The 24,461-nt window shown below is 40.9% G+C and overlaps 1 protein-coding gene across 3 annotated transcripts in view; it reads left to right on the top strand.

Annotated features, from left to right (window-relative positions):
• The first annotated feature begins 882 nt into the window (after positions 1-882).
• pde10a (phosphodiesterase 10A) overlaps positions 883-24,461 on the top strand; it is a 38,894-nt gene continuing 15,315 nt past the window's right edge. Inside the window, exons 1-4 of one of the 3 annotated variants that reach the window (XM_078273453.1) lie at positions 883-1,367; positions 11,213-11,344; positions 22,914-22,942; positions 24,195-24,318. In XM_078273453.1, the coding sequence (XP_078129579.1) occupies positions 1,304-1,367; positions 11,213-11,344; positions 22,914-22,942; positions 24,195-24,318 (349 nt within the window). In that variant the 5' untranslated portion in view covers positions 883-1,303. The remainder of the gene's footprint in view (positions 1,368-11,212; positions 11,345-22,913; positions 22,943-24,194; positions 24,319-24,461) is intronic. The other 2 variants (XM_078273450.1, XM_078273452.1) reach the window with 2 other exon arrangements.

Raw genomic sequence — 24,461 nt, 5'->3', positions numbered from 1 at the left:
ACATTTCTTTTTACAAGACAGATCTCTTTTACCTGGCTGTATATGTAAGGCTTTTCAGAATGAACGTGCTTGTTGGACACAAGCAAATTATAACATTTGGTTTGGTAGTAGGCTACCTAATCTAACTCTGCAGATTGAACCGTGTTTTCTCCTCTCTCTCTGCTGAGGAGGTCAGAGGTCAGGGTCAGCACCTGCAAGGAATTCAGTACCTTGCTAAATGGCACAGCAATATGCCACCGTGCTAGACCTTTTCAGTCATTTTATGTGAAAGTTGACGCTCCATTAATTTGTCCTGCCATGCCTTAAATTTGGAGGTTGTCGCCGTCTCCTCCTTGACCACTGAGCCGTGGATCAGGAAACAGCATCGTGTCTCTGGAGTGCTGGGCATTTGGCTCGGCCCCTTTTACGCTGCCAAATTCAGGAACAGGAACAGCAGTTCAGCAGCCTCAAGAAAGCTTATCAGATGCGTCAATTGCGCAAAAACACCGGAACAAAGGACTATTTGCCCTTCAAATTGAAATAAATGTGTTGGGTTGTGGAAAAAAAAAAAAACGTAAAGATAATTTTGTAGATGACACATCATCAAGCGCTGGTGTGTGATGTTTGGTGTCATTGCAGTAATATCTCACATTAATGTGCATAAAGGCCAATTAAGCCATGGCATCACAACTGTGCATCTGTTTAAAGGAAATTCCTGAAATAAATATTGTTTTATACTTGACAAAATATCCTTAGGTCAATTTATCGGTGTGATTAATTTCCTTACCACCCTTAAATCATGCAGCGGTTTGGCTTTTATTTTTAAAATTAGAGCGGAAGTTGTGCTATGGTTGTGGCTGACTTGACGTTGGCGCGCTCCTGTCTTTCCCTCTCTCCCATGGATGTATTGAGAACTCTCTTCTCGTGTGTGTGTGTGTGTGTGTGTGTGTGTGTGTGTGTGTGTGTGTGTGTGTTCGTGCGTGCTTGCGCGCGCGTGCTCCGTCTCTCTGTGTCTGTGCGTCGTCGTCTCCGCTGCCCCAGTCTGTTGCTGCACATCCACAGCGGAGCCACCACGCCGAGGAGGCGGGCCGACTGTAGCTACACCTCGGCCAGCGGTGCTGGGTCATAGCGCTGGTGGAAGGGGGGGGCAGCACACTGCTCTTCTTGCCCTTCCTAAACCGTGCACAGCCTGAAGCATTGAGGACACCATCACCTCAACGCGTACTGGAATAGTTTTGTTTTTTTGCCGAGACGCACCAAGTTGCAGCTGCAGAGGCGCACTTCTCTCCGTGGCTCTTCTCTCCTTTGGCGCTCACAATCCGACATGGAAGATGGCCCGTCTTCAACAAGCTGTTTCAGAAGGTTAACGGACTGTTTCCTGGGTGCAAGTAGGTCTTTTTGACTAACACTGTTAATCTGTGAAACAAAAATCAAACTGAAATTTACGCAAAAATATAAAAAGCTTTCATTTTCAGTAACACGGCAGTAAATTGCGAAAATACTGACATATTTTGGTCCTGCAGGCGTACGTTATTTACCCATGTGTCTACTCAACTTTATGAATGACAGATTGATTGCTGATCTAGGGGACTTCATTGAAGGCGGACCAGACAGGACTGCAATTCGGAAAATGTAGCCTGTCTCTAAAGTCCTTTTTAATAAAATATAGAGCCGGTTTATGAATCCCATGTTGGATATGATCTGGCCCGGTCTGTCATGGTGGGGGCAGTCAGTTAGACATGCCTTTTTAAAACGCGAAGCGAAGTCTGCAGCTTGGCCGGTGTGTGAATAAAAAATGTAAATGTAAAATGTAAAAATATTCCTGTAGAAATGTTAGTTCAGGGTTAATATTCCTATAGAAATTAGTTTATTATTATAATTGTCCTATACTAGCAAATATTTTTTCATATTGCAAGCTATTCATATAACACTTATAATATTTATGTTCTTATTCCATAGCTGTGATAAATGTTTAGTGTCCTACTAAGATGTATTATGGCTTTCACAGCTTATTTTTATTATATATTTTATCATTGTCAGAGGCAGGCATCCTCCACAGTTTAAATTGTTTTTTATTGAAATAAATGTATTAAATATATTTAAAAAATGGTGCTAGCATAAGAAAAAATATGCAGAAAGGTTAGTGAATGCATTTGTAATTTTCAGTTAATATTCACCTATAATATACTTATATTTCCTTAGCATGTCTGTGTTGCATATTTTGTCTGTACTTTATCCTTGTAATACTGCTGTGGGGACTTCGACTTTAGGAATTATTGTAATTTATAATTTCTGTGATTGTAACTTACACTGTCTGTGTGCCACACGAATAACTCCGTCAGTGGATCCAGTTGTTTTAAATGGCACCTCAAGTGACCTTTAGTGGCAACCCTGTAATAACAAGTTAGCAATTTGGGCCCTTGAATACTTAGTGATGCCAAAATACACACATAGCAGTAAACTGCAGTCATGGAATGTATTATTGAGGTACAGTATGTAGGTATCCTGCCCTCATACTGACCAAAAAAGGACAAGAATTTGAGATTTTCACAAAGCTTCCACTCTTTTTGAATTTATAAAACATAGATGCAGGTTGCTGCGGCTGGTTGAATATTCACTCTTATAAAAGTTCATCATTGACTGCCTGCTTCCGCTTTTGCTATAAATGTCATTATGTGTGAGTATCATAGCTCACATGTATGCTGTAAGGTTATACTGTACAGCTGTCAATTAATCTAGGTTAAATGTAGGATTAATTTGACACACTGTTTGCCTTCTCACTGCATGTTTCCCTGTGACTGGTTGGGGATCAGGGAATAATTTAATTATACTTTATCCTAGGCTTTTCTTAAACACATGAATACATTAATATATAGGGTTTATGTTTTCTCTCGTTTAGCTGCTTTCTACAAATATTAGATATGTGATAGATAACCTTATCTAACACCCAGTAGTGTTATTTTGTATTCTGGCAACTGTGGCATGTTTATCCTCCTATCATTGTTTGTCCTTTCTGAAATGAGACTGGTTGCTGGACTGTCGCAACAGACTCCAGTTTGAAAAGATAACGTGTTGGCTCATTCACTTTAATTGCTCATGTAATTCAAAGCAGTGAGTTAGACTTTGGATATTATTAATAGCTGTTTGTAGCCTCACGTTGCAGGAAAATATATATGTGTGTGCATGTTTTTGTGAATTGTTTGTGGATAGTTGTCAGTTTCGGAGGTCAGTCTGGGTCAGCTCTAATGTTATCTCTCAGGCATTTTCAAACCCAATTGGTTGTCGACGAATTGCTTTACTCAGTGAAGAAGGCTGCATTGTCAGGCAGGAAGTGCTCACGCTGGACATTTCCTGCCCCACCGCATGCCTTCTCTCTCACAGTGAGGACTACTCTTAGCACAGTCACTGAATATATAAATACATACATAGTGCTTGATATGATTTAATATGAAAATTAAAACTTAATTGGAATTTGAATGGCTAAATAATTCCAGACTGGGCTGCCACATGGTCTCTCTCTGTGATTTGTCTTCAGTGTTTATTTAAACTTTCAGGAAATTCAAGCCATCAATTGATATCAAGATTTGTGCAGGACTGGGTCAGTGCCAGGGCACAGTGCACAATCTAAGCGGCGAAACAGATGACATTCTCCTCAAGGCGTCCGTTGACCTCTCGTCAGCTTGTTGTGGGTTGGTATCTGAGGGGATGGGAAAAGGCCACATGCATGTAGATTTCTTTACAACTTGTCCTCGTGTCAAGGCTCATAAAAGAACAGGGCGCTGGAGAAGACGCACAAATCTGCAGTTCTCATTACCGGGTCCCCACTGGCCTCTCTGCAGAGCGGCTGCAGATTTCAGCATCAGTCCAGATGTGTAGCGGGGAACATGACCCCTGATCACTGATGTTGCTCTGGGCGGGAGTGGGGGGGGGACACAGAGGCACTGCTGCATCAAACCAGAGATGTTAAGTCCAAGGCAGAAAGCCAGCTTTAAGGCTCACTGTTGTAAGCTGTGTGATCCACCACCCCTGGCTGTCGTTCTTTCATAAGAAAGTTTTGAGTTTAGAACTTGAGTTGAACGTGAAGGTCGACCTGCTATCTTTCTACAGGTGCATTAAGAGTGTTGCTGCTTGCCGGTGTGTGGATCAAGGGACATGCTTTATCTACAACTCAGTTTGCCATTTATTACTTACCCTTTACATCTAACGACCTGAACCATTGAAGTGGTAATAATGCAAATGACATTTCCATGGAAATTCCCCCCCCCTCTCTCTCTCTCTCTCTCTCTCTCTCTCTCTCTCTCTCTCTCTCTTTCTGTGAGGTGTGAGCTTGCATGTTTGTGCAGTGGTGTTTGTTTTTACCATGTGGGGGCGTGTCTCTGGAAGTGATCGGACTGCAGTAAAAGTCCAGGGTGAAACGGCGTTTTCTTAATTTGACACCTTTTCACTGACTGCACATTGACTTAGCCACACCGGTCACCTCACCCTTGACTGCTGTGGAATGTGGGGTGCGTGTATGTTCACCTGCATATTTACCATACAGTCTATGATATCTACACATACATACCCAGGTTCACCGGCACAGGCTCAATGAATAAATGAGGTGAACAGTGGGAGAGGAGTCAAAGCGTTTTCATCTTCAGTGTTTTTTCCTCATTGCCGCTCACTGAATGTCAGTGTTAGACGCTGCACTCCAGCCTTCCCAGAGATAAGATAAGAACCACATGCTCTTCCCACCTCCTGGCAAGGGAGTCCCAGGCGGACCTGCTGACGCACGCACCCCCCTCCTCCCCTCCCCTCCTCTCCCCTTTCCTGCCTCAGCCTCATGTCAGGAAAGTGAAAAGTAGTACCTTGGCAGCTTGCCCTTGACTCTCTGCCAGAAGGAGTGCGCTTCAAGAGAAGTGGTCTTTTCCCTTTTTCTCTCATGTGCATTTTTCATCTATGTGTTGCAGAGGAGGAACATCTTGCTCACTAAACATCAGCACCGCCGGGGTCGGCCTCTGCTGTTGACATTGCCGCTCGGCATCGTTTGACAGGAGCGCTGAAGACACACGTTCACTTCTGTTCAGGCACTGGCACACAGATGGCTGGCTGCTTCATGGGAAATAGAGATGAGTGATGGAGATAGGGTGGAGCTGGCTGTTTTTTTTAGCAGCTCTTAAAACCTTCTTTTATCTGCATATGGGAGTTTATTGTTTCAATTGAAGCAATACTTTCCTTTGGCAGCCCCTCCAGGAATTTGCAACCTCACATTGCACTTTTGTCTAATTCTTGCATTATATCAGCAAAACAAAAATAAAGAAAACAAATCCTGCAAATGAATCCATGTATACCCCTTTTCTGCATTAAATCCTTGTAACCCAAATAACAACTCAGGTCAAAGAAAGTCACACTTTCCCTTACACCTCAAACTAACCATCTTATTGATGGAACTTGTTGGGAAACAGCTTTGTCTGACAGTAGAATACAATTTTGATCATTTATTACCATAATTGTTTAGAATATGATCGTAAGAGTAACTCAACACCAGGGCTGCATTCATCCCTGACAAAAACGTAGCAACACGTTTATTTAAACTGAAACAGTGGTGCGTTGAACACCCTGTTATGTGCTCAAGAGCTCTGCCTTTTTATTAGCACGAGTTTACATACACGTCTTTGTTGATTGGGTATCCCCTGTGACACAGCCCCTAAACGAGAGACACACCCACCAAACGAGAGAAAACAAACCTCAAAGTCTGTCGCACAACGTTTCACACCGTTCTGAGGAAACATGTCGTTCAATGCGGACACCCTATAGCAAAACGATGCACACCGTTTTGAGATGGAACATGCCCTAGGCATCACTGGTGGCCGTGTTCAGAAGTGTTGCACCTGTAACCACACCCAACAGTGATGTCACGGTGTCCTACACCTATGCATCACTGCCACATGGAGATTTAAAATCGTCCACTATTTTCTGCCATTTCATATACTAAACGATTATTTTCAGTGAATCAAATAAATAATTGAATGGATTAATTGATGATAAAAAAATCATCCTTTTACCTAAATAATAGGGGGGTTGAAATTAATCATTGCATTGATGCACTGCAATGCAGACCTAGAGGATTCTGTATAGATGCAGTGACAGACCATAATCGATTATTGCCTACTGATGTTACGGTCGCTGCTTTTTTTGCCTTTTGTCTGTTGTGTTCAGACTCCGCTACATTCAGGAAGTGTCTTTTTTAGTAGCAGATACAATAAAACGTGTATACCGGACTGCTTGAATTTGTTGATGAAAACCATGTGTAGCAATATATAATAATATTGAGGAGGTAATGCATCGGGATATCGAATCGACTCGAATCGTTGACAGGATAATCGTTATCGAATCGTGAGACCAGTGAAGATTCACACCCTTACTAAATAACAGTGAAATCATTATGGGATTTACAAAGCATCAGCAAAGACACTTACAGTGAGAAATTCACATTTTAAAATAGAATTAAGTTAAAAAGAAGTAAATGAGGGAGTTGAGCCTTAGTTAAAGACTCTCTGAAGATCTCTGTTCTTCCGCTCTCAGATGAAGACTGCAGTAATGACATAAAGTGGGCGTTGCATTTAAAACAGTGACAGAGATACATACGTTGTGGAGGCTTAAATCAAACAAAATGTAAAATAAGGACAAACTTGTGGCTACAGAGAGAGAAATGAGGCCTCTTCTCTTTTTCTATTCTCTGAAGGAGCTTCCCATAAAGACAACAGAAAAACAGTACTTTGAGGCTTCCCTTCTTGTGTGTCATTGATAAATGTTGATCTGCAAAGTGTCTTATTGTGACTCATATATGATATCTTACCACAACTGACTCGGCATCAGGTTTCAATGCTGATGCGTTTCTCAATACGTTAAAGTTACTATATTAAAACAAAGCATGAAAGATTAAATTTATGAAAGGACGTTTTCTTATATGGAGTGAATTACTTACAGTTTACAGCATCACTACAAGCTATTTATTTTTCCATATAAAATCAGACCATGCTTGATGCATGAAATAGCATATGAATACCAAAAACTGGTGCAGACACAAAATAGATACCCAGCCCAGGCAGTCTGTAAATGCCTTCCCCATTCATCAGGAGCGTGTTGCCGTGTTCATACTGAAACTTGGATGTGAAAGTGCAGAGACCCAGACAGACTGTGACTGGTTTGGCCTTCCTTTCCCAGTCCCAGGGTGTGGTGTTCTGTAGTCAAGATAAGTGTTATGCAACCATACCTCACTGAACATGAACTCAGGCTTCAGTTTTTACACAGGAAGCCCAAGTCTGAGTCAGGCACCAAAAGACCTGCCAACTGGGCAGTAAGTACAAGTTTAAGGTACTTCTGCTTTACATTTCAATTTTATGCTATACTTCTACTCCACTACATTACAGAGGGAGATATCGTACTGTTTACTCCACTACATTTATCTTGCAACAAAAAGAAGATTGTATATAAAAAAAAACGTTAAAATACAACCCTTAACCAAATGTAGTGTCTCAGATCGTTTAATTTAAATAACACTTCAAGGCCTGATTTACTTTTAACTGAGTATTTTTACATTAAGGTACTGATACTTTTACTTAAGTAAAGGATCTGAATAGTTATTCCACCACTGTTTGAGAATAGTCAGTCATTTTAATTAAATGGAGATTATCCCCTACCGCAGTCTTTGCACAGCCTGTATTATACTGTACAGACAATTTAATATTGTGAACATGTGAAGACCCAACTGCTCTGGTAAAAAGTTAAAATGTGACTAATCTAAAAAACAAATCTAGATGATGAGAATTTAGACTTTATGTTCGGCGGGCCAGACATTGTGTTATCGTATCTCGATGACGCCATTGTCTTCAGCGGCGTTAGCCACTGTGGGAAGGAAAATTTGACTGAGGTAAAAAACAACAGACTGGTCAAACCAGTGACCAAGCGTTTGCTTCTGCGACAGCAGCCTTTCGCTTCTGATTGAGTGAGCACATGTGGTTCCCAGTGGGGTTAACCATCCTGGACCACAGCATGTGGGACAAATCTGGCTGCACCTTTGATTAGCTGTCGTAGTCACAGGCCCAGGACACTGACGTATATCCCACTGCTCTGAGTGTCACTGCGGTCACATTAGGTTGAGCTGTGGCTCGAAGGACTTCAGAAGGAAAGTCTGTGAGGTCGTCAGAAAGTAGCAGGAATGTTTAGGAAAAAAAGTGCCATCAATCACCGTAATGCTGCAATATAGTGGCTGTTGGGTCAAACCAGTTATTTTTTGACTTTTTCAAATAACCAGTGCTGTCTTCTACTAAACTGATACAGATAAGAAGGGAGTTTTTCCTCGCCACTGTCGCACTAAATGCTTGCTCTTGGGGGAGTTACTGGAATTGTTGGGTCTTACTCTATCTGTAAAGTAGTACCAGTACTATAAATATAATTGAATTGAATAGACAAATATTTAGTGAGTCTGTGATGCTAAGAGCAGATGCAGACACTGCTTCATTTTTAAACTGTCTGCACTCACCAAAAGAACTGTTTAAATAATTTCAAGAAATTGTTGAAAATACATTTAACATTTTCAAACATCTTTGCTCTTGAATTTGCTCAAGAGGAAGTCAACACTTGAAGGCTTTCATGTCATGTACTACCTTCCGTTAATGCGTCATGATATTGTATTACATTAAATCATAACATAGTTTAATCGGATATGTCTGGTCAATATTTTTACATTGTCAAAAAATACAATGAAAAGACCAAAACCAACCAATCGTCTTGTTGCCTGAAATAATAATAAGAGCACCAAATATGTATTAATCCGCAGATAAAAATAAGTCCCAAAAATACAGTATTTACTCATGTTTGAATAATGTTTGATAAAAACTACGATGCCCACCTCTTTTAGGAAATTATTTAGCCTTTTTTATGAAAGCATATACAGTATTTGTAACCTGTTTTGAAATGTATGTCTTATAGGAACAAATGGGCTTGGAGGGTCGCAGAAGTGTTGGGAGAAGTCGGAATGTATGGGGAGGCGGTCTAACACTTGGTTTTATCCTTTAAGCAATTATTGGCCATACTGATTAAATGACAGATATATTGTGGTCCCTACTCTTATAATGCTAGTAAAAACTAAATATGCTTTCATTCCACATTCTTGTACTTTTTAGAAGTCCATCAGCCCAAGCCAAAGTTACAGGTTGAGTTAGGGTCAGAAATAAACAGTGGCTGTTTGAGAGAGCCATTTTTTTTTTTTTTTTTTTTTTGACAATAGGGTTTTACAAACTCCACTTGTATTATTCCACATTAACCAGTGTTGGCTAGTCATTTTAAGCACAGGGATGTACCCAGAACACCATTTTAGCAACCTTTTATATGCCCACTGTAAAATTCTTAGCACGGCAGTTTGTTTTTTGCCCCATGGAAATAGGACATTTGACTATTTTTGTTCATGTGCACACATATGATAGCTAAATAATTTTCGACACAAAACCTGTATTCATAAATTGACACAGCCTCTTTGTTTTTTCATTTTAGTGTCACAAATCACAGTGCCTTCTTTGTGTTTCAAATAGGACAAAGTCGTAAGGGTATTTTGCAGTGCTCCCATTTTACTCCTGTCTGTGTGTCTTTCTGTCCCCTGCAGCTCCATCCAACCCCCCCTTAACTTTCTCTGATTTATTAAGCCGTATTCTGCCGATGTGCGTCAGAGCTGGCCAGGAGGCTCGTGAGGCGTTCCGCTCCTGAAGATCTGTGTCTCGTGTCTGGACAGCGTCAGACCGCAGGCCCCCCCCCCCAAAAAAAAACAAAAAAAAAACGTATCTCCACCTCTGTTTGCCTTATTTGCCTGCAACCACAAACCTGCTCGACCTACACACCCATCCACTCACACACTGAGCAGATGATCCATCGTAACTGAAGATGAAATTATTTGTTCTGAGGGAATAGATCAAAGGTCGTAGCTAGCTGCTCAGACTGTTTACTGGAATCAGCAGCACTTTGATTCCAAAATGAAATTTAAAGTAAAATGCAAGTTTTTAAAGCTTTGTTATAAACATACAAGAGTTACCTGCAGCTGAAGTGGATGCTCCTAACTCCTGCATTTGATTTTATTTTATCATCTCGCACAACAGTCAGGGCTGTACCACCCTCCATGTACAGTTCTATTGTCTATAAGTCTATAGCCATTCACTACCCTGATATACAGCATATTAGACAGACATAACTTAGTAATATTTTCATGCCGTGTGTGTTTATGTTTGTATGTTTGAGGGCAGAACACCTGTCTTTCAGCTGCATGTCCTCCTGTGATTCAAACTTGAAGGGAGCCTACACAGATACTGCTGATAACCAGACATTTCGTGAGAAAGAGAAATAAAAATAAAAACGATCAGGGCTATCTGAATACAACGGCCTGTTTTCAACTCTTATCTGATAACAAATATGTTTACTGTGTGCCACACCATAACATGTAAATTTAGCACAGCATTAGTTGGCCATAGGATTTTTCCTTTACAGGAATTATAACTTTCGGTTGCATTTCATGTCAGCGTTGAGTTTGTGGTCTCATGATGCGATGACGTCTCATGGCTGAATTTAGACAGCTACAAGTCTTTGTTGTAGACATACACTCCATTTGCGTGAGTGACCTAAACGTGATGGTTTTCTAGTGCATCATGACGGCCACTCAGACGCCAGCGGGTGTATTAAAAACAACTTTCCCTCAACGATGGTCTGGCAAATGGCTTTTTTCCCTGACAACAAAGACAGTAAACAGCAGCACTTAGCAAGCTCTCAAGAACCTAATTGCCTATTAAGCACAATCGAGTCCGCCTTTATCCTGCTGCCTCTGTTGGGGGCTCCTATCCTTGGAGACACAGCTTTACAGTAAACATAAGCGAGCTAGCCCGGTTATTTGACAGCTTTAGCTAGGACATAGGCACTGCTGCTGCCGCTCTTACCTCACAGCAAATAGAGAGATGACCTTCGGCTGTTTCTAGCCTGTGCATTTGTTTGGGTGACTGTTGGGAACACTGTGGGCCTTTGGCTGCGTGTCATATGACGTTGTTTCCATCCTCTTATGTCTTATGTTTCTCTCCTCCATACTTTTTTAGCATTTCCAAGATTTTGTGCAACATCTCCCAGTGTTATTTTTTGTTTTTTTACACTTCGCTTAGTCATAAATAAAGCTGTTTAGTGCGAGGGCTAAAAGACGTTTTATTTCTGTGCTCTTCAGGCTTGACAGATGAGAAAGTGAAGGCCTACCTCTCGCTGCACCCGCAGATGCTGGACGACTTTGTGTTGGAGAGTGTGAGCGCAGAGACGTTGGACAGATGGCTGAAGAGGAAGACCAGCAGCAGGCCTGCAGGTACATGTATACACACACACACACACACACACACACACACACACACATATGCTGTAGCTCTCCAGATCACTGTGACATAGTGATTGGATCAGCAGATTCCAGGATATTGATGCAGAGTTGTAATTTCTGTGTTATTTTGCTTTGGTTAAATGTTTGTATGTTTTAGCTCACATAATCCCATATGAGTTCCTGACTAGTCAACCACAAATACAGGCTGCAGCCACGTCAGTCATTTGCTTTTATTGCACTGAAAATCTAAAACCTTTTTGCTTAAACACCAAGAAATAACCAGAGTGTGCCTCTGCGGGTTGTATTTGTTATCCCGGCCATTTGCAGTACAAATCACTCATATTTACATGTCTACTTTAATTGCCAGTGTGTGTGTGATAGACAGAAGAAAGGGAGAGGGAACGGGCCTGTTGGGTGTTTACAGGTCATTAGATGTGTTAGAGCGGGCCGAGTTGAGTCTGTTCTGTGCGCTTCACACACAGCGGACTGTTTCTCAGACCAACCGCATCCATCAAGGGCCCACAGGGCTGGCACTCTGCCTAGTCGAGCTGCTGACGTCAGAGGCGACCTCCAGAGACATGCAGCCGGCTGAAGGGGGCCCGGGGGAGGGGTAGGGATGGTGGTGGGGGATTGCGCTGGCTCAGGGTGTGGGTGTGTTGAAGTGAAAGGGGAAACTGGCGGAGGATGGATTTGTCACATTTTGGAGCTGCTTTCTACTTGAGGTCTACAGACAGTAGTGTTCATTGCTGCCATGCAGAGACGCCTGAGCCTGCATTTGGAACAGTTTCCTCCTGTATACTGTGTGTGTGTGTGTGTGTGTGTGTGTGTGTGTGTAGGTTGACGGGAACAAAATAGACGCCCTCATGTTAGTCCTTCTTGCGCCAACTAAGAACTAATTTCACCCATGTAGTTCAGGTCAAAGCAGATGAAGCCCATGCAAAGCTGATTCACAAAGATTTTTGGCTTAATTTTCTGAGTTTTCAGATATCATGCGAGTCATAAAAATGAATTCCCTCAGTGCAAAGGTCAAGTCTTTTCAGTTCTTAATTAATAACTCTACTTTTCGAAGACAACAATTTAAGGAACCATACAAACTGCTTTGTTTACTACAAATTACATGCACTTAACATGACAGCTGACTGTTTTTCAAAGCGTGTTTCAGCATTTCAGTACAATAGGAAAATCAACAAAGCCAAAGTTATCAGTGCGCAGAAACTCACAAGTGCTGATTGATTTGAAAAGTCTGCACTGCATTACCACACAACCATAACATGTTTTTTTTTAAAGATTATAATTTTTTGGGCATTTTAGGCCTTTATTTATAAGGACAGCTGAAGACAGGAAAGGGAAGAGAGAAGGGGAACGACACGCAGCAAGGGCCGCAGGTTCGATTCCGACCTGCGGCCCTTGCTGCGGTAAGGACTGAGCCTTAGTACATGGGGTGCATGCACAACAAGGTGATCCACCAGGGCGCCCCTAACCATAACATGTTTCTGACAAAAAACAAAAGCAGACCTGACATTCATTATGATGGATTGCATGTTTCAAGCACGTTTCAAATTTCAAAGTAGATTCTCATGTTGTCCGGAAACGCATGCTAACCGCTGACTGCCTGGAAGGTAGAAAAAAAAACTCTCTAGAGTGCAATGAAATGCGAAAGTGGTGAACAGTAATGCAAACTATAATACTGGTCTCCTAATAAGTGTAAAGCTTCTAGTAAAGTGGTAACCCACATCAGTTTGTTGGATGAGGACACAGTTTTAGCCATAACAGTATTTTTTATGCAGTGACAGAGAGAATATCAGGGACGTACTGCAGCTTTTGCCATGTTGACATAAACAGCTATACCACTTGTACCTCTAGTTGTAAACAAATATGACCAACTGTATACCTCTAGTTCTCATTAAGTACCAATACTTTATGATGGTCATAAGTTCAATATGCTGCTCTGCTACAAGCATCTAGACTTTTGGTCTCAAAGAATCCCTGTCAGTGAATGGCTAATGGAACCCATATTAATGTCAAACAACTTGACCTACAGTTGATATTTCTTGGATATTTTTTAAAGCTTTTCTTGTTTTAATTACATTTTGTCATGGCATGCATTTATTGGATAGTAGACAGTAGAGAGATGACCGGAAATGCGGGGGGGAGAGAGAGAGAGAGAGAGAGAGAGAGAGAGAGAGAGAGAGGGGACCACCAGGGTGCCCCTATTTCTTGGATTTAAATCTTGTTAGATTAGTTTTTTTCTTTCTCTCTATCATCTAAGTAGGCTAATAACTTTCCTAACTTTTATTTGGAAATTGATTTTGAAATCCACATTGTTAAAAAAATGCTAAAGAAGCTGTTTTGGTGAAAAGTTGTTTTACACTCAGCTAGTTATCAAGTAGATTACAAAGCCACACAGTATGCAGCTTCAGTGTCAGTTTTTTTTAATGCAGTGTTCAGTGCCAACCTAAAGTAGAACACTGATATTACTGCATTTGTGAAGAAAGTCTTTTGTGTCCCCGACGAAGCTGTGTGAAGTCTGATAAATTGCCTCAAATGATGTCACTTGAGTCAGTGTCAGTTGGGTCTTCAAACCTTACATTGGAAAAGCCTGGGCACGTGGAGTTGAAAAGAAGGGAGCTTACCAGACCTCTGTTACCCACTCCTCATCAGGTTGAGGCCACATTAACCTAGTCGCCAGTTAAAGCTATAGTGCGTAGTTTCTGTCGCCCCCATGAGGAATTCTAAGGAATGACAACAACACTGTCGGCGCGTCCACATGATACAAGCCTTGTGACCATGCACAGCCCCCACCCATCCTCCACGCAGTTGCTAGTAGCCAAGGAGGACACGGAGGATTGAAAAAAACATGGACTCTTCAGAAGAGGTAATTCTCTTCACTTGAGTTTCTGCGTGCGAAAGTCATAGAGAAACATAGCCATATTGAGAAATACACAGAGTTATATGGAGCTGATAGTCTTAATTAGCTTTGTAGTAACTCATTTGGCAATGGCTTTTATGTAACAGACATTCATTAATATCAAAAAGTTACGCACTAAAGCTTTAATTTGCATTGTGGGTAATGTAGGCACCAGGTTTTGGCTACTAAGAAGAATGCATGCAAAAAAAGGTGATATCTGTGGTTCTGCTGCACTGATTTTTATCTTATCTTGTTATTCATTCTATTATTTTTTTTATATATATATATATATATATATATATATAATTCATATCCTTGAGGTCTAACAAACATGTCAAATGCATTTCCTTCTTAAACCGTATATTGACTTGGTGTTAGTTTATAGGTGTATTGACCTACAGTCACCGTATTTTTACCATGCCGTTTTGACCATCATGTGAAATATTGTTAAAAAACGACTTTGTATATTTATTCTGTCCCACACTCACACTGGGGTTGCTGAGTTGGACCTAGGGTTAGGGTACTACTCAACAAAATGCAGGAACAATATTCAGCCACTAGCCCCGTGCAGTTGGGCTCTTGAGCTGTGCGAGAGGAGTGAAAACAGTAACATCAGTAATCAGCCTGACAGCTCTCTCGTTATGTTGCTTGTCTCTCTCTGGGTTGATCTTTACATCACATCAGTAATATCCCTCCACAAGTCCACTTCCTCTGTTAGACCACTGTTAGCGGGCAGCCGGACACCTAGGCAGTTCTCTGAAGCCTCTCAGTGGCTATATCCACTCAAATGACAAGCACTGGTTCAGGCTGCAAATAACAATTATTTTTATTGTCGAGTAATCTGTCGATTATTTTCGCAGTTAATTGATTAGTTGTTCAATCAGTGTTTCCCAATGCCCAAGATGACGTCCTCAAATGTCTTATTTTGTCCACAACTCCTATTCAGTCATAGAGGAGTAAAGACACTAGAAACTGTGTTGGGATTATGGCTGGAACCTGGCTCGTAGATTTGACACATTTCTCTGCTTGTTTTAAAGAAGCTGGACCTCTCCTGTATATATTTGTACTGATACAAGTAGCTCATGTATTCTAAAGATGCATTTCTGTGTCTATTTTTGCAGTGACACTTTTTAGAGATCAGATAATATTCTTTATGAGTGCAGCAGTAGCAGGACCTGTCATCATGTGATCGTCACTGAGATAACCACTGCTTCCTGGAAGCAGTCCCTGCAGCCAGTCCCGTTCTCACTTATCATGTGATGGGCTACATTGGATTACATAAACCAGTTTGTGTATACTCATACATGCAAGTGTGTGATTGTGCAAAGGTTGTGTTACAATCTCTAATTCTAGATAAAGCCTTCACATTTGCACACTTGCGTTGAATCTGCTGTGTGGTAATATAACAAATGGGCCTTGTCATAATAACAAAATTACAATTTTCTTCTATAGTTCTCTTGTTTTTGTCTTATTGTTTATGACTTTATTGCTTCATACAGTTATGTATCAAGATGTTGGTGTGTCATCATAACAGTGTTACAGAGCAGATCGCTCTTACAGCAGCCGGTTACTGCAACACAACGAGCAGAACACGATTTTCCAGAATCCCCACCGTCATTTGACCATCACACCTCTTTTGACCAATGTCCCACTGGCAATGTTTACTTCACACCACACACTGTCATGGGGTAATTAATAAATCCCAAACCCTCTGCTGCTCTCATGCAGAGGCCCCTCCTTACTCATCAGTGCCTTCTGCGATGTGCGCGCGCACACACACACACACACATGCACGCACGCGCGCACACACACACACACACACACGCGCACACACACACAACCACACAATGTGTCTGTTAGTCAGACTGTGCAAGGCTTTCTAGCTCTAAAATTTCTGCTCATACAAAGTTGTGAATGAAGGCTGGATAAAGTCTGTAGAGGTGTGCAAAAAAATCGATTCACATTCAAATCACGATTCAAGCTCTGCCGATTCAAAATCGATTCATAGAATTCCAAAAATCGATTCATATATTTTTATTTTTTTAAATTGTATGTCTACTGCAATCACATGGGAAAAGTAACTACATTTACATACTGTGAATCGTTTTTTGAATCGAGAATCGTTTTTGAATCGAATCTTGAGCCTAAAAATCAATATTGAATCGAATCGTGACATTTTCTGAATCGTGCACCCCTAAAAGTCTGCAGTGTGTTGCAGCGTGTGCTATGATTGTTGCTATAATTTTAACAATGCTACATTTTGTTCTCCCTTTGTGGATGTACAGTCTTTTAATTTTTCATTCATATTCTCATCAGATGTCCTCATTCCCTAAAATGGAGGAGAAGTTCAGATGCAGTATCAGAATTAGATATATCTGAACTAAGACTGCAACTAACAGTTATTTTCATTGCTGATTTATCTGTTTATATTGTTTTGATTAATGATTTAATTAATTAAATGTCAGAAAATAGTGACAAATAACCATTTCATGTTTCCAGAGCTTAGATCACAGCTTTAGATGGCTTTAGAACAGCCCAAATCCTTAAGGTATTCAATTCAACTCTTTTTTTTAACAAAAAGTAGCACACACTCACATTTGAGAGGCTGCAAACAGAAATTATTTGGATTTTTTGGTTGATAAATCGACTAATCAGTTCTGCACCAATCTGAACTAAATCTGTCAGTATTCATGATGAGAACATCATTCAAAAGCTGAATATCCCTGACAGGTCGGACTGCCTGTCTGATTATTAGTGGAGAACTTTGTGGAAGAGGTATGAGTGAGTCTTTCTGGCCCGGGCACCAGAGGGCAAAAGTTGGGTCGAGCTGTTAAGCAGCTGATGATGTTTCTCAGATGTGTTTGGGTGGAAGTCGCAAGCAGACAAAGATGTGCTTGTGTAGCAGAAACTCACACTCTGCCACTGTGATAAGAGAGCCGTCTCACCTGCAGGGCGTTTTTACATCAGGAGGGAGGAGGGGGCCCCCTACGCAGCGCTCCTTGAATGCTGTTTAAAATACTGAAGGAAATGCATTTTAGATGTGCTAGCGTTGTTTGAAATGCAACTAAAATGATATGCCAAACAAAAGGTTTTCTCAACCAAAGGTATCTTGAGAAGGTCAAAAAATATATTTTTGTCAAAGTTGTTAAAAATTGTCCTAATCTATAACAACTAACTTGTTTAAACAGAAAGTATCTGAGATCTCTGTTTAAGGAGACCTGTGTCGAAAAAAACAAACAGTAAAAAAAAAAAAGCAAGTAGTGCACAAATGTGCAGGTAAACAGGGAGCATGGCATAGAAGAAGAAGCCTGCTGCTTTTGGCAGCTGCACGTCCTCCATAGAGCAGGTTTATGCAGGACAGCCACTAGGTCGACACACATTGACCGCTGAGTCACTGCTAGCTGACCGTCCTGTGGGAACCTGTGTATCTGTGGCGGCAGATCAATAAAGCGCCCATCAAGTATCATGCACATTAGACCCAGCTGACTGAGGGATTTTTTTCCCCAATGAAAGGCCTCAGCCTCGAGCTGCTGATATATTGTGGGTGCTTCTCCAAATCATTTCTCACCGTGTCTCATCAAACAGTTTACCAGAGACCCTTGTGCTGATGTGAACTGCAGGCTTTGTGTTGGCATGTACAGTATGTACTTGGATAAAAGTACAGAGTTAAGTCAAACTTCTCTCTTCTTTTAAATGTGGTTTCAAGAAATCATAAGAAAGACGTCATGATTATGGCACACATTTTTAATTAATCAGATTAATCATTATTTGTCCAAATTGCAGTATTCAGTAATGCAATTGTTACCTTTTAAAATATTTCAAATTGCCCTAAGCTTTTTCTGTGCAGTATTTATGAAATTCATTCATGAAATCACTTTAGGAATGTATCAAATCATCAAAGTAACAGCAGTAGATCTTGGTTTCTGTCTTACAACCTTATCACACTACTGTGATGTAGCACATAATACTTCATCTACATACTACAGCTAATCTTTTGAATCTTAAATTGTCAGTATACTGTAACCCAAGTTGCGTTTTAATAAATACTAACTATAGACCTACAGTCTGTGTATGCTATGATTAGTTTACATCAGGAAATTAAAGAAAATTCCTTGTGACAGTTTGAATCTGTTTTTTTCCCTGGATAGATAAACAGTCTGCTTGACTCCTTGTTGCAGACTGTGACGACTATCTGCTGATTTTATTGGTTGAACCGTCACAGAAATCTGCAACAACTAATGGGAGTGCTGTGTTTGTTTTTGTCTGCTGCACAAATGTCCCACACTGATGCAAAAGCTTTCATTACACACCATAAAATCAATATGTGCAAATTATTTCAGAACAACTAATGCCACAAAAGGACTTGGAAATATAATACACTTAATATTAAGAAAAAAAACCTTTCACAAAAACATAAAGCTATTATATGTATGATTAACTACAATAACCAAGCAGCCCCTCTCATGCTGTTAACAAAATATGTTAAACTTGTTATTCTTAACATTTTATGTAGGATTGTAGGCTATTAACAGAATCAGTACGTGCAATACAGTACTATTCACCCTATCAATAAAGTCTTTAAAGGAGCCTTACCCACTAAACCCTGGTTTACAATCTGATACATAACATGTCAACTTAAAGCTGGAAATCCCAGGGCTGCACAGCTGACAAACATTTAGACTGAGGTTGTTCTGGTTCAGGAAAAGTTTGAATGGAGCGATGAATTTACTAGATGGGGTCTGTTCAGCCTCTGCTGCTTTCAGGAGTTGCTAGACAGTTGTGTTTAGTGTTCACTGCTTAGTGAGCTGGCACTATATTTTCTAAGAACATATTAGCCCTCTCCTCCTGTGTTTACCAAAAAAAACCCCAAAAAAAAAAACAGCAGGTCCCCGAAAATATGGGATGGCATTGGAAACTCATAAAGTCTCTGTCCTTGTGCTGTTGACTGACCACATCATAAGGTGATAAAACAGACATGCGCACAAAGCTGTACAAATACCTTCTCCCTTGGCCACAGGGGTAGCTGTATCATTAGGGTAAAATCCCCCAGACACACACCTGATGAAACAACAATGTTTTTGTTGCAAAACGGGTGTATAGTATATTCAAGCTATTTTCTGGTTTCAATGAAACCCAGGAATAGGAGAGCAATGCTGGACCTGCACCTGCTGAATGTGGGCATCGCTCTGCATTCTTTCTTTAAAGAAACAGCTGGAACTGCTCCAACCAGGCAACTGGTTCAGCACAACAGACGTAAAGGGCACTTGCTTTGATATCTCTGTGGTTCCCAGGCACAGGAAGATTCTTTATTTTACCTTACAGGGTATATAGCTTGCAAGTACAACTGTTTACTGTTTCTTTTTGGCTCCTTGGACATTTTCAGTGTGGACACAGTGCTCAGTGCTCACCCTGTGGTTCCACTGGGACTGCTATACATGAGATGCCGGCAGAGATGGTTTGCCAGACTGTAATTGGACCTGCAACACCACAAACAGGGGCTGGTGATTCATTACTCCAGGAGGTACTTTGATTATTGGGGCAAACCCACACACACTGGCAGGGAGGGAATGAATGTTGCATTTGAAAGGGGAGGCTAAGAAAATACACACTGGTGCGTGTTTTTTGTTCTAAAAAGCCTTTTAAAATGTGAATGACGCCATACACATCATACGGCCAGAGATACTGCTTTACGGAAAGCTCTGAGTCACTTCCTTTTTTCTCTCGAGGCATCGACAACACAGCTAACAGGTTAGGCTCTCCCTGTCAATACACGTGCTAGAAAGAGGTTTGCTAATGTTTTAAAGACTACACCGACATATTCACTCTGCCATTCTGGTTCCGCTTCGGATGCCGTCAAGCGGGATCTCTGGTCGTAGTCAGTCCTTCACTGACCAATCAGCATTCATTAGCAGAATGTTAGCGTGTTATGGGCAACACATTCTCAACCTGTAAGAAATCGAAAGGACATAAGTACAAGTTCATTCAACTTTTGACCTATAATCCATGTTGAACTTGCAAAAACTACAATCAAATCTGAGATTTCTCAACGACAATCAGGCGAAAGAGACAAATTTAGCCGTCTAGCTCCATAGAGTCCCATTCATTTAGCACTGGACCGTGATCACCCCCAGTGGAACTCTGGTGGAACTGCAACCAAATTCAGTACAATGGGGATTAATAGGGAGTGAACAGGCTCTCCGTAGACCACCCACCACCTCTTTCCGCATTTTCGGATTAGCCGTTGTCAGGCACTGCCAAGATGGCACAGCTTAATTTTGGCTCTTAAAAAAACCAATGGGTGACGTCACAAAGACTATGTCCGTATTTTGTACAGTCTATGGTTCTACCTTTGACCATGCTACACCCTTCCTTCCATAATCCTGATGACAGACAAACAAACAGACAAACCGAGCCGTAAACAAATTGCAATAAATGTGTCCCACTCCTTGTTATGTATTAGATCAGACTCTTTTTTATGTGCAGAACACTAACCTAAGTGACTGATTTTGTGGCATTATGTGAACATATCATTACCCTACCAGTTTACTGGGATGATGTACCGTATCAGTGTTGCTGGAGTCATTGGCACTGCAACACCTTACAATAATGTTAAGTGACAATGATGTGTTGGTGAGAATCAACAACCGCGTTATGGCAGCCGACATCAATCTGCCCACACTTTACAACGTACAACGGTCAACATAAACCCTAACAAGGACTGCACCTCTTTTATTTAAAATGCATTCATCGTGTGTAACTCTATAGTAACAGCATGCTATATGGTTGCAGTTTATGCAGCTGTGTGTGTTTTTGTCTGCTTTGCATTTGGTTTTGAACTATCAGTCCTGACAGGGTTCAGGGTATGATTAGGTTGTTTTCTTTCATTTTTTTAAACATTTTTCAATTTCAATGACTGTCATAGTGTTAAATTGGGTGGTGTTAAGCCGCAGTCTGGTAGTATAAAAAATGTAGACTACTCTCTAACAGGTAATAGGCCTACTGTATTTGTATTGTATTTGTGTTCTTCAAAGGGGTTAATGTATGAATATTCTTGGCCTCAACAAGTCATTATATACTGTAGAAAGATTCTCTCTGTATTTCAAATGAGTTTGAAGTCTTATAAGTGCAGCTCTCTGTCCTCTGATTGACGTCATGCCCGGCCAGGGGTTCACTCTAAAATAGCTCTCATGGCTAAGTTAGGAAACTCATAGCATAGTGGAGGAATGTTAAAAACAACAAACAGTGTAGCTGGCTGTAATTTCTTTCTTCTCATGTACAAATGGGTTTGTTTCTAAAGAGGACCATCCTCGAGTCAGCACTTCAGTAGATGTTTCTTAGCTTTTTGCATGGTTTGATCACATGAAATGTTACCAAAGAGATCTGAGCAGTTACTGTTCTCATGTGCTGGTGACCCCATGTGTAATGAAGAACCGATTGTAGCTGTGTGAATTGTTTTATTTTCATCCCAAGTAGCGCTCCCAGACTATAAGGGAAGAAACTGTTATGATTGGCTGAGGCTTTCATTATTATCGCATACGTCTACGTCCAAACATAATAGTCATATGTCTACTGTCTCTCCAACAGCCTGAAATCACACCAGGAATTTGCACTCCAGGCCGCAAAATATTGCACTTGTCAAGTTAGATTCATATCTCTCCTAATTCTGTTTATAAAGGACCATAATTATAGCAAATGTCTCAATGCATCAAAAGTAGATTAATTAATTCATGATTTATACATGTAAATTAAGGCTTTAAATACTGCATATTTCTTTGCATTTGCCATTTACCATTCACATGACTGCTGTTGTGAGGACAACATATGGTTTTGCTTACTTGCTGCTTTTGGTGTTGTGCCTTTATTATCCATCAGTGCACGAATCCACTGCAGTATCTATCCAACCTCCAAACAGCTGGGCCAGATTTCTATGTGGCTTGTCAGTTTTTAATGCAGACAGTTGATTGTGCATGTATGCTCTTTTTTTTTTAGCAATGACTGCCTTTACCTTTGCATAGTTACACAGACTTGGCATCCACCATTTAACCATTTGATGAAGTATTTTGCTGAGTGGCACATTGGCAGGGGCTGTGAGAACTGAGAGTTTTCACGGACAGTCGCATCAACTTCCTTCCTTCTCTAATTGCTACACCACAACTTATTATAAACAACACTTACTGTATATAAAATCTGAATAACTAATTCATATTTATTAAAGTAACTACAGTGTGTAGAGTCCTCAAGTCTACAAATGTCCTCAGTTTGGCTGCAATGTCTATCTAAAGAATACTAACATTAGCCAACATAAACTACTACTCATACCAGACCAAGTAAGCTCCAGGCAAAAAAAGTATATTGAATATTGCAGGGATGCATTTTATTGCTTATATATTATATAAGTTTTTCATCTGTAGAAAGAAAACTGTTTATTTTGTCTTTCAAACGTTATTTTGTCTTGCTTTAAGCTAATGTATTGTTAAAACCTGAAGAGCTAGCTTACTAGCTAGCTACACACAGGCACAGCGAAAAGTCTAAGTTTATACACAACCTGATTCTTCATGTTTTGTCCACCTGTTCATTATTTCAGATCTGATCCTAAAATAGAACCTAATTTGTTTCAAGTCATGTTTTAACATTGTGTTTTTTTCTTTACAGATGACACATCAGCTAAAAACGTCAGCAGGGTAGGTTTTTGCTTCTTTTTATCTGTACATATTTATGTGACAAGGCACACAAAGCTTCTCTTTATAGCTTCACACACTGTAGATATGTTATTACTTTATTACCTTGCCCCTTAATTCCCAAAGCTAACCTTAGAGACTTGAATTGATTTCTTACTCAACAATGGACACTATGGCTGAACTAATTCAAACACAGAACAGAACTCAATACTGTCCTTCACGAATTGCACAAATTAATTAAGATGCAGATTAACTATGCTCTTTGACAGTTTGTTTTGTCCTTGTGCTAACTTTGAGTGCCATTGTGACTTTGTCTCATATAAAAAGCTTGAAACAGTTTACAAATTCATACCTGGGCATTCTTTGGTATGATGCAGCACAGTAGGGATGCTTGGGATGTTAACATTGGAGTTAAGGCTCCTGTCAGCATCAAATAGATGATTATTAACAAGAATAATAAGAAACAACATGAATGTTTTGGGCTGCATTGTACACTCGCCAGGTCAGGTGTGAGACAGTTGGTGGCAAGTTATGGAAAAGAGTAGCTCCCCTGTGCTCCCCATACGTATATTCACACATTTGTCATCTTGACACTATCATGCCCCTAGTAGGCCAGTGCCAGCACCCACAGCAGGGCCCTGGAGCTGATTAGAAGGGACTTCACAGAGAAAAACAAGGGCCACTCGACCCTTCGGTGCGTCATCCATACGTCTGTGCAAACAGGATGTGGAAGGATAGAAGGCTTCCCGTGGGGGAGGCTTTCTAGTGCGCCACTCTCCCGCCGTCCTTCCCTCACCCTCTCTGCAGGCGCAGAAATAGACGGCTCTCTGGCCCCGTACAAGGCAGGAGGTCTGCCTCTTACATAACCACACTTTTAAGCTGAGGCTGAGCAGCAGAGTTTGCCAGGGCTCTAATCAGAGCTGTGGGGCTCGGGTGGCCTCCTCTTGGGACTGCGGGGGGATCCCTGGGCTTGAATGCAGCAGTAAAGGGGAGTGTAAGGGTGGGGTGGAGGGTAATGTTGTGATGAATGGCTCTGTCTTAGTGAATGGCAGGAAGATAATCCTTTTTCATAAAAAAAAAAAAATCTTCCCATTTGAGTTAGTTATTTTAGCAGCTAGCTGCTTAACATTAGACTGGGTGCAGTACAGATTGCTGGTTGTTGTCACTTTTTGTCATAGCTCTTGCTAAGTTTTGAAATTCAATCTCTGTGTTTATGCAAAGCAGTGGAGTTGCAATTTCTGTGTCTTGTGTCCAGCAGTACCAGGACACAAATATGCAGGGTGTGGTGTACGAACTCAACAGCTACATGGAGCAGCGCCTGGACACTGGAGGAGACAACAAACTCCTGCTCTATGAGTTGTGCAACATCATCAAAACAGGTAGAAGTAGACATGATCCAGCGTATTGATCCTCTCATCTTTAGTTCACATCACACTGTTGCCGTCAAACATCTTCTGATGAGACTAGGATCGAAATAGCCCAAGTAGAAAGTTTTGTCAATGTAAATCCAATTTAGTGTACT

The sequence above is a fragment of the Sander vitreus genome, chromosome 17 (genome assembly GCF_031162955.1).
Source record: "Sander vitreus isolate 19-12246 chromosome 17, sanVit1, whole genome shotgun sequence".
Taxonomy (NCBI): Eukaryota; Metazoa; Chordata; class Actinopteri; order Perciformes; family Percidae; genus Sander; species Sander vitreus.
The sequence above is the reverse complement of the archived record's forward strand: the minus strand, read 5'-3'. Positions and strand labels throughout refer to the sequence as shown.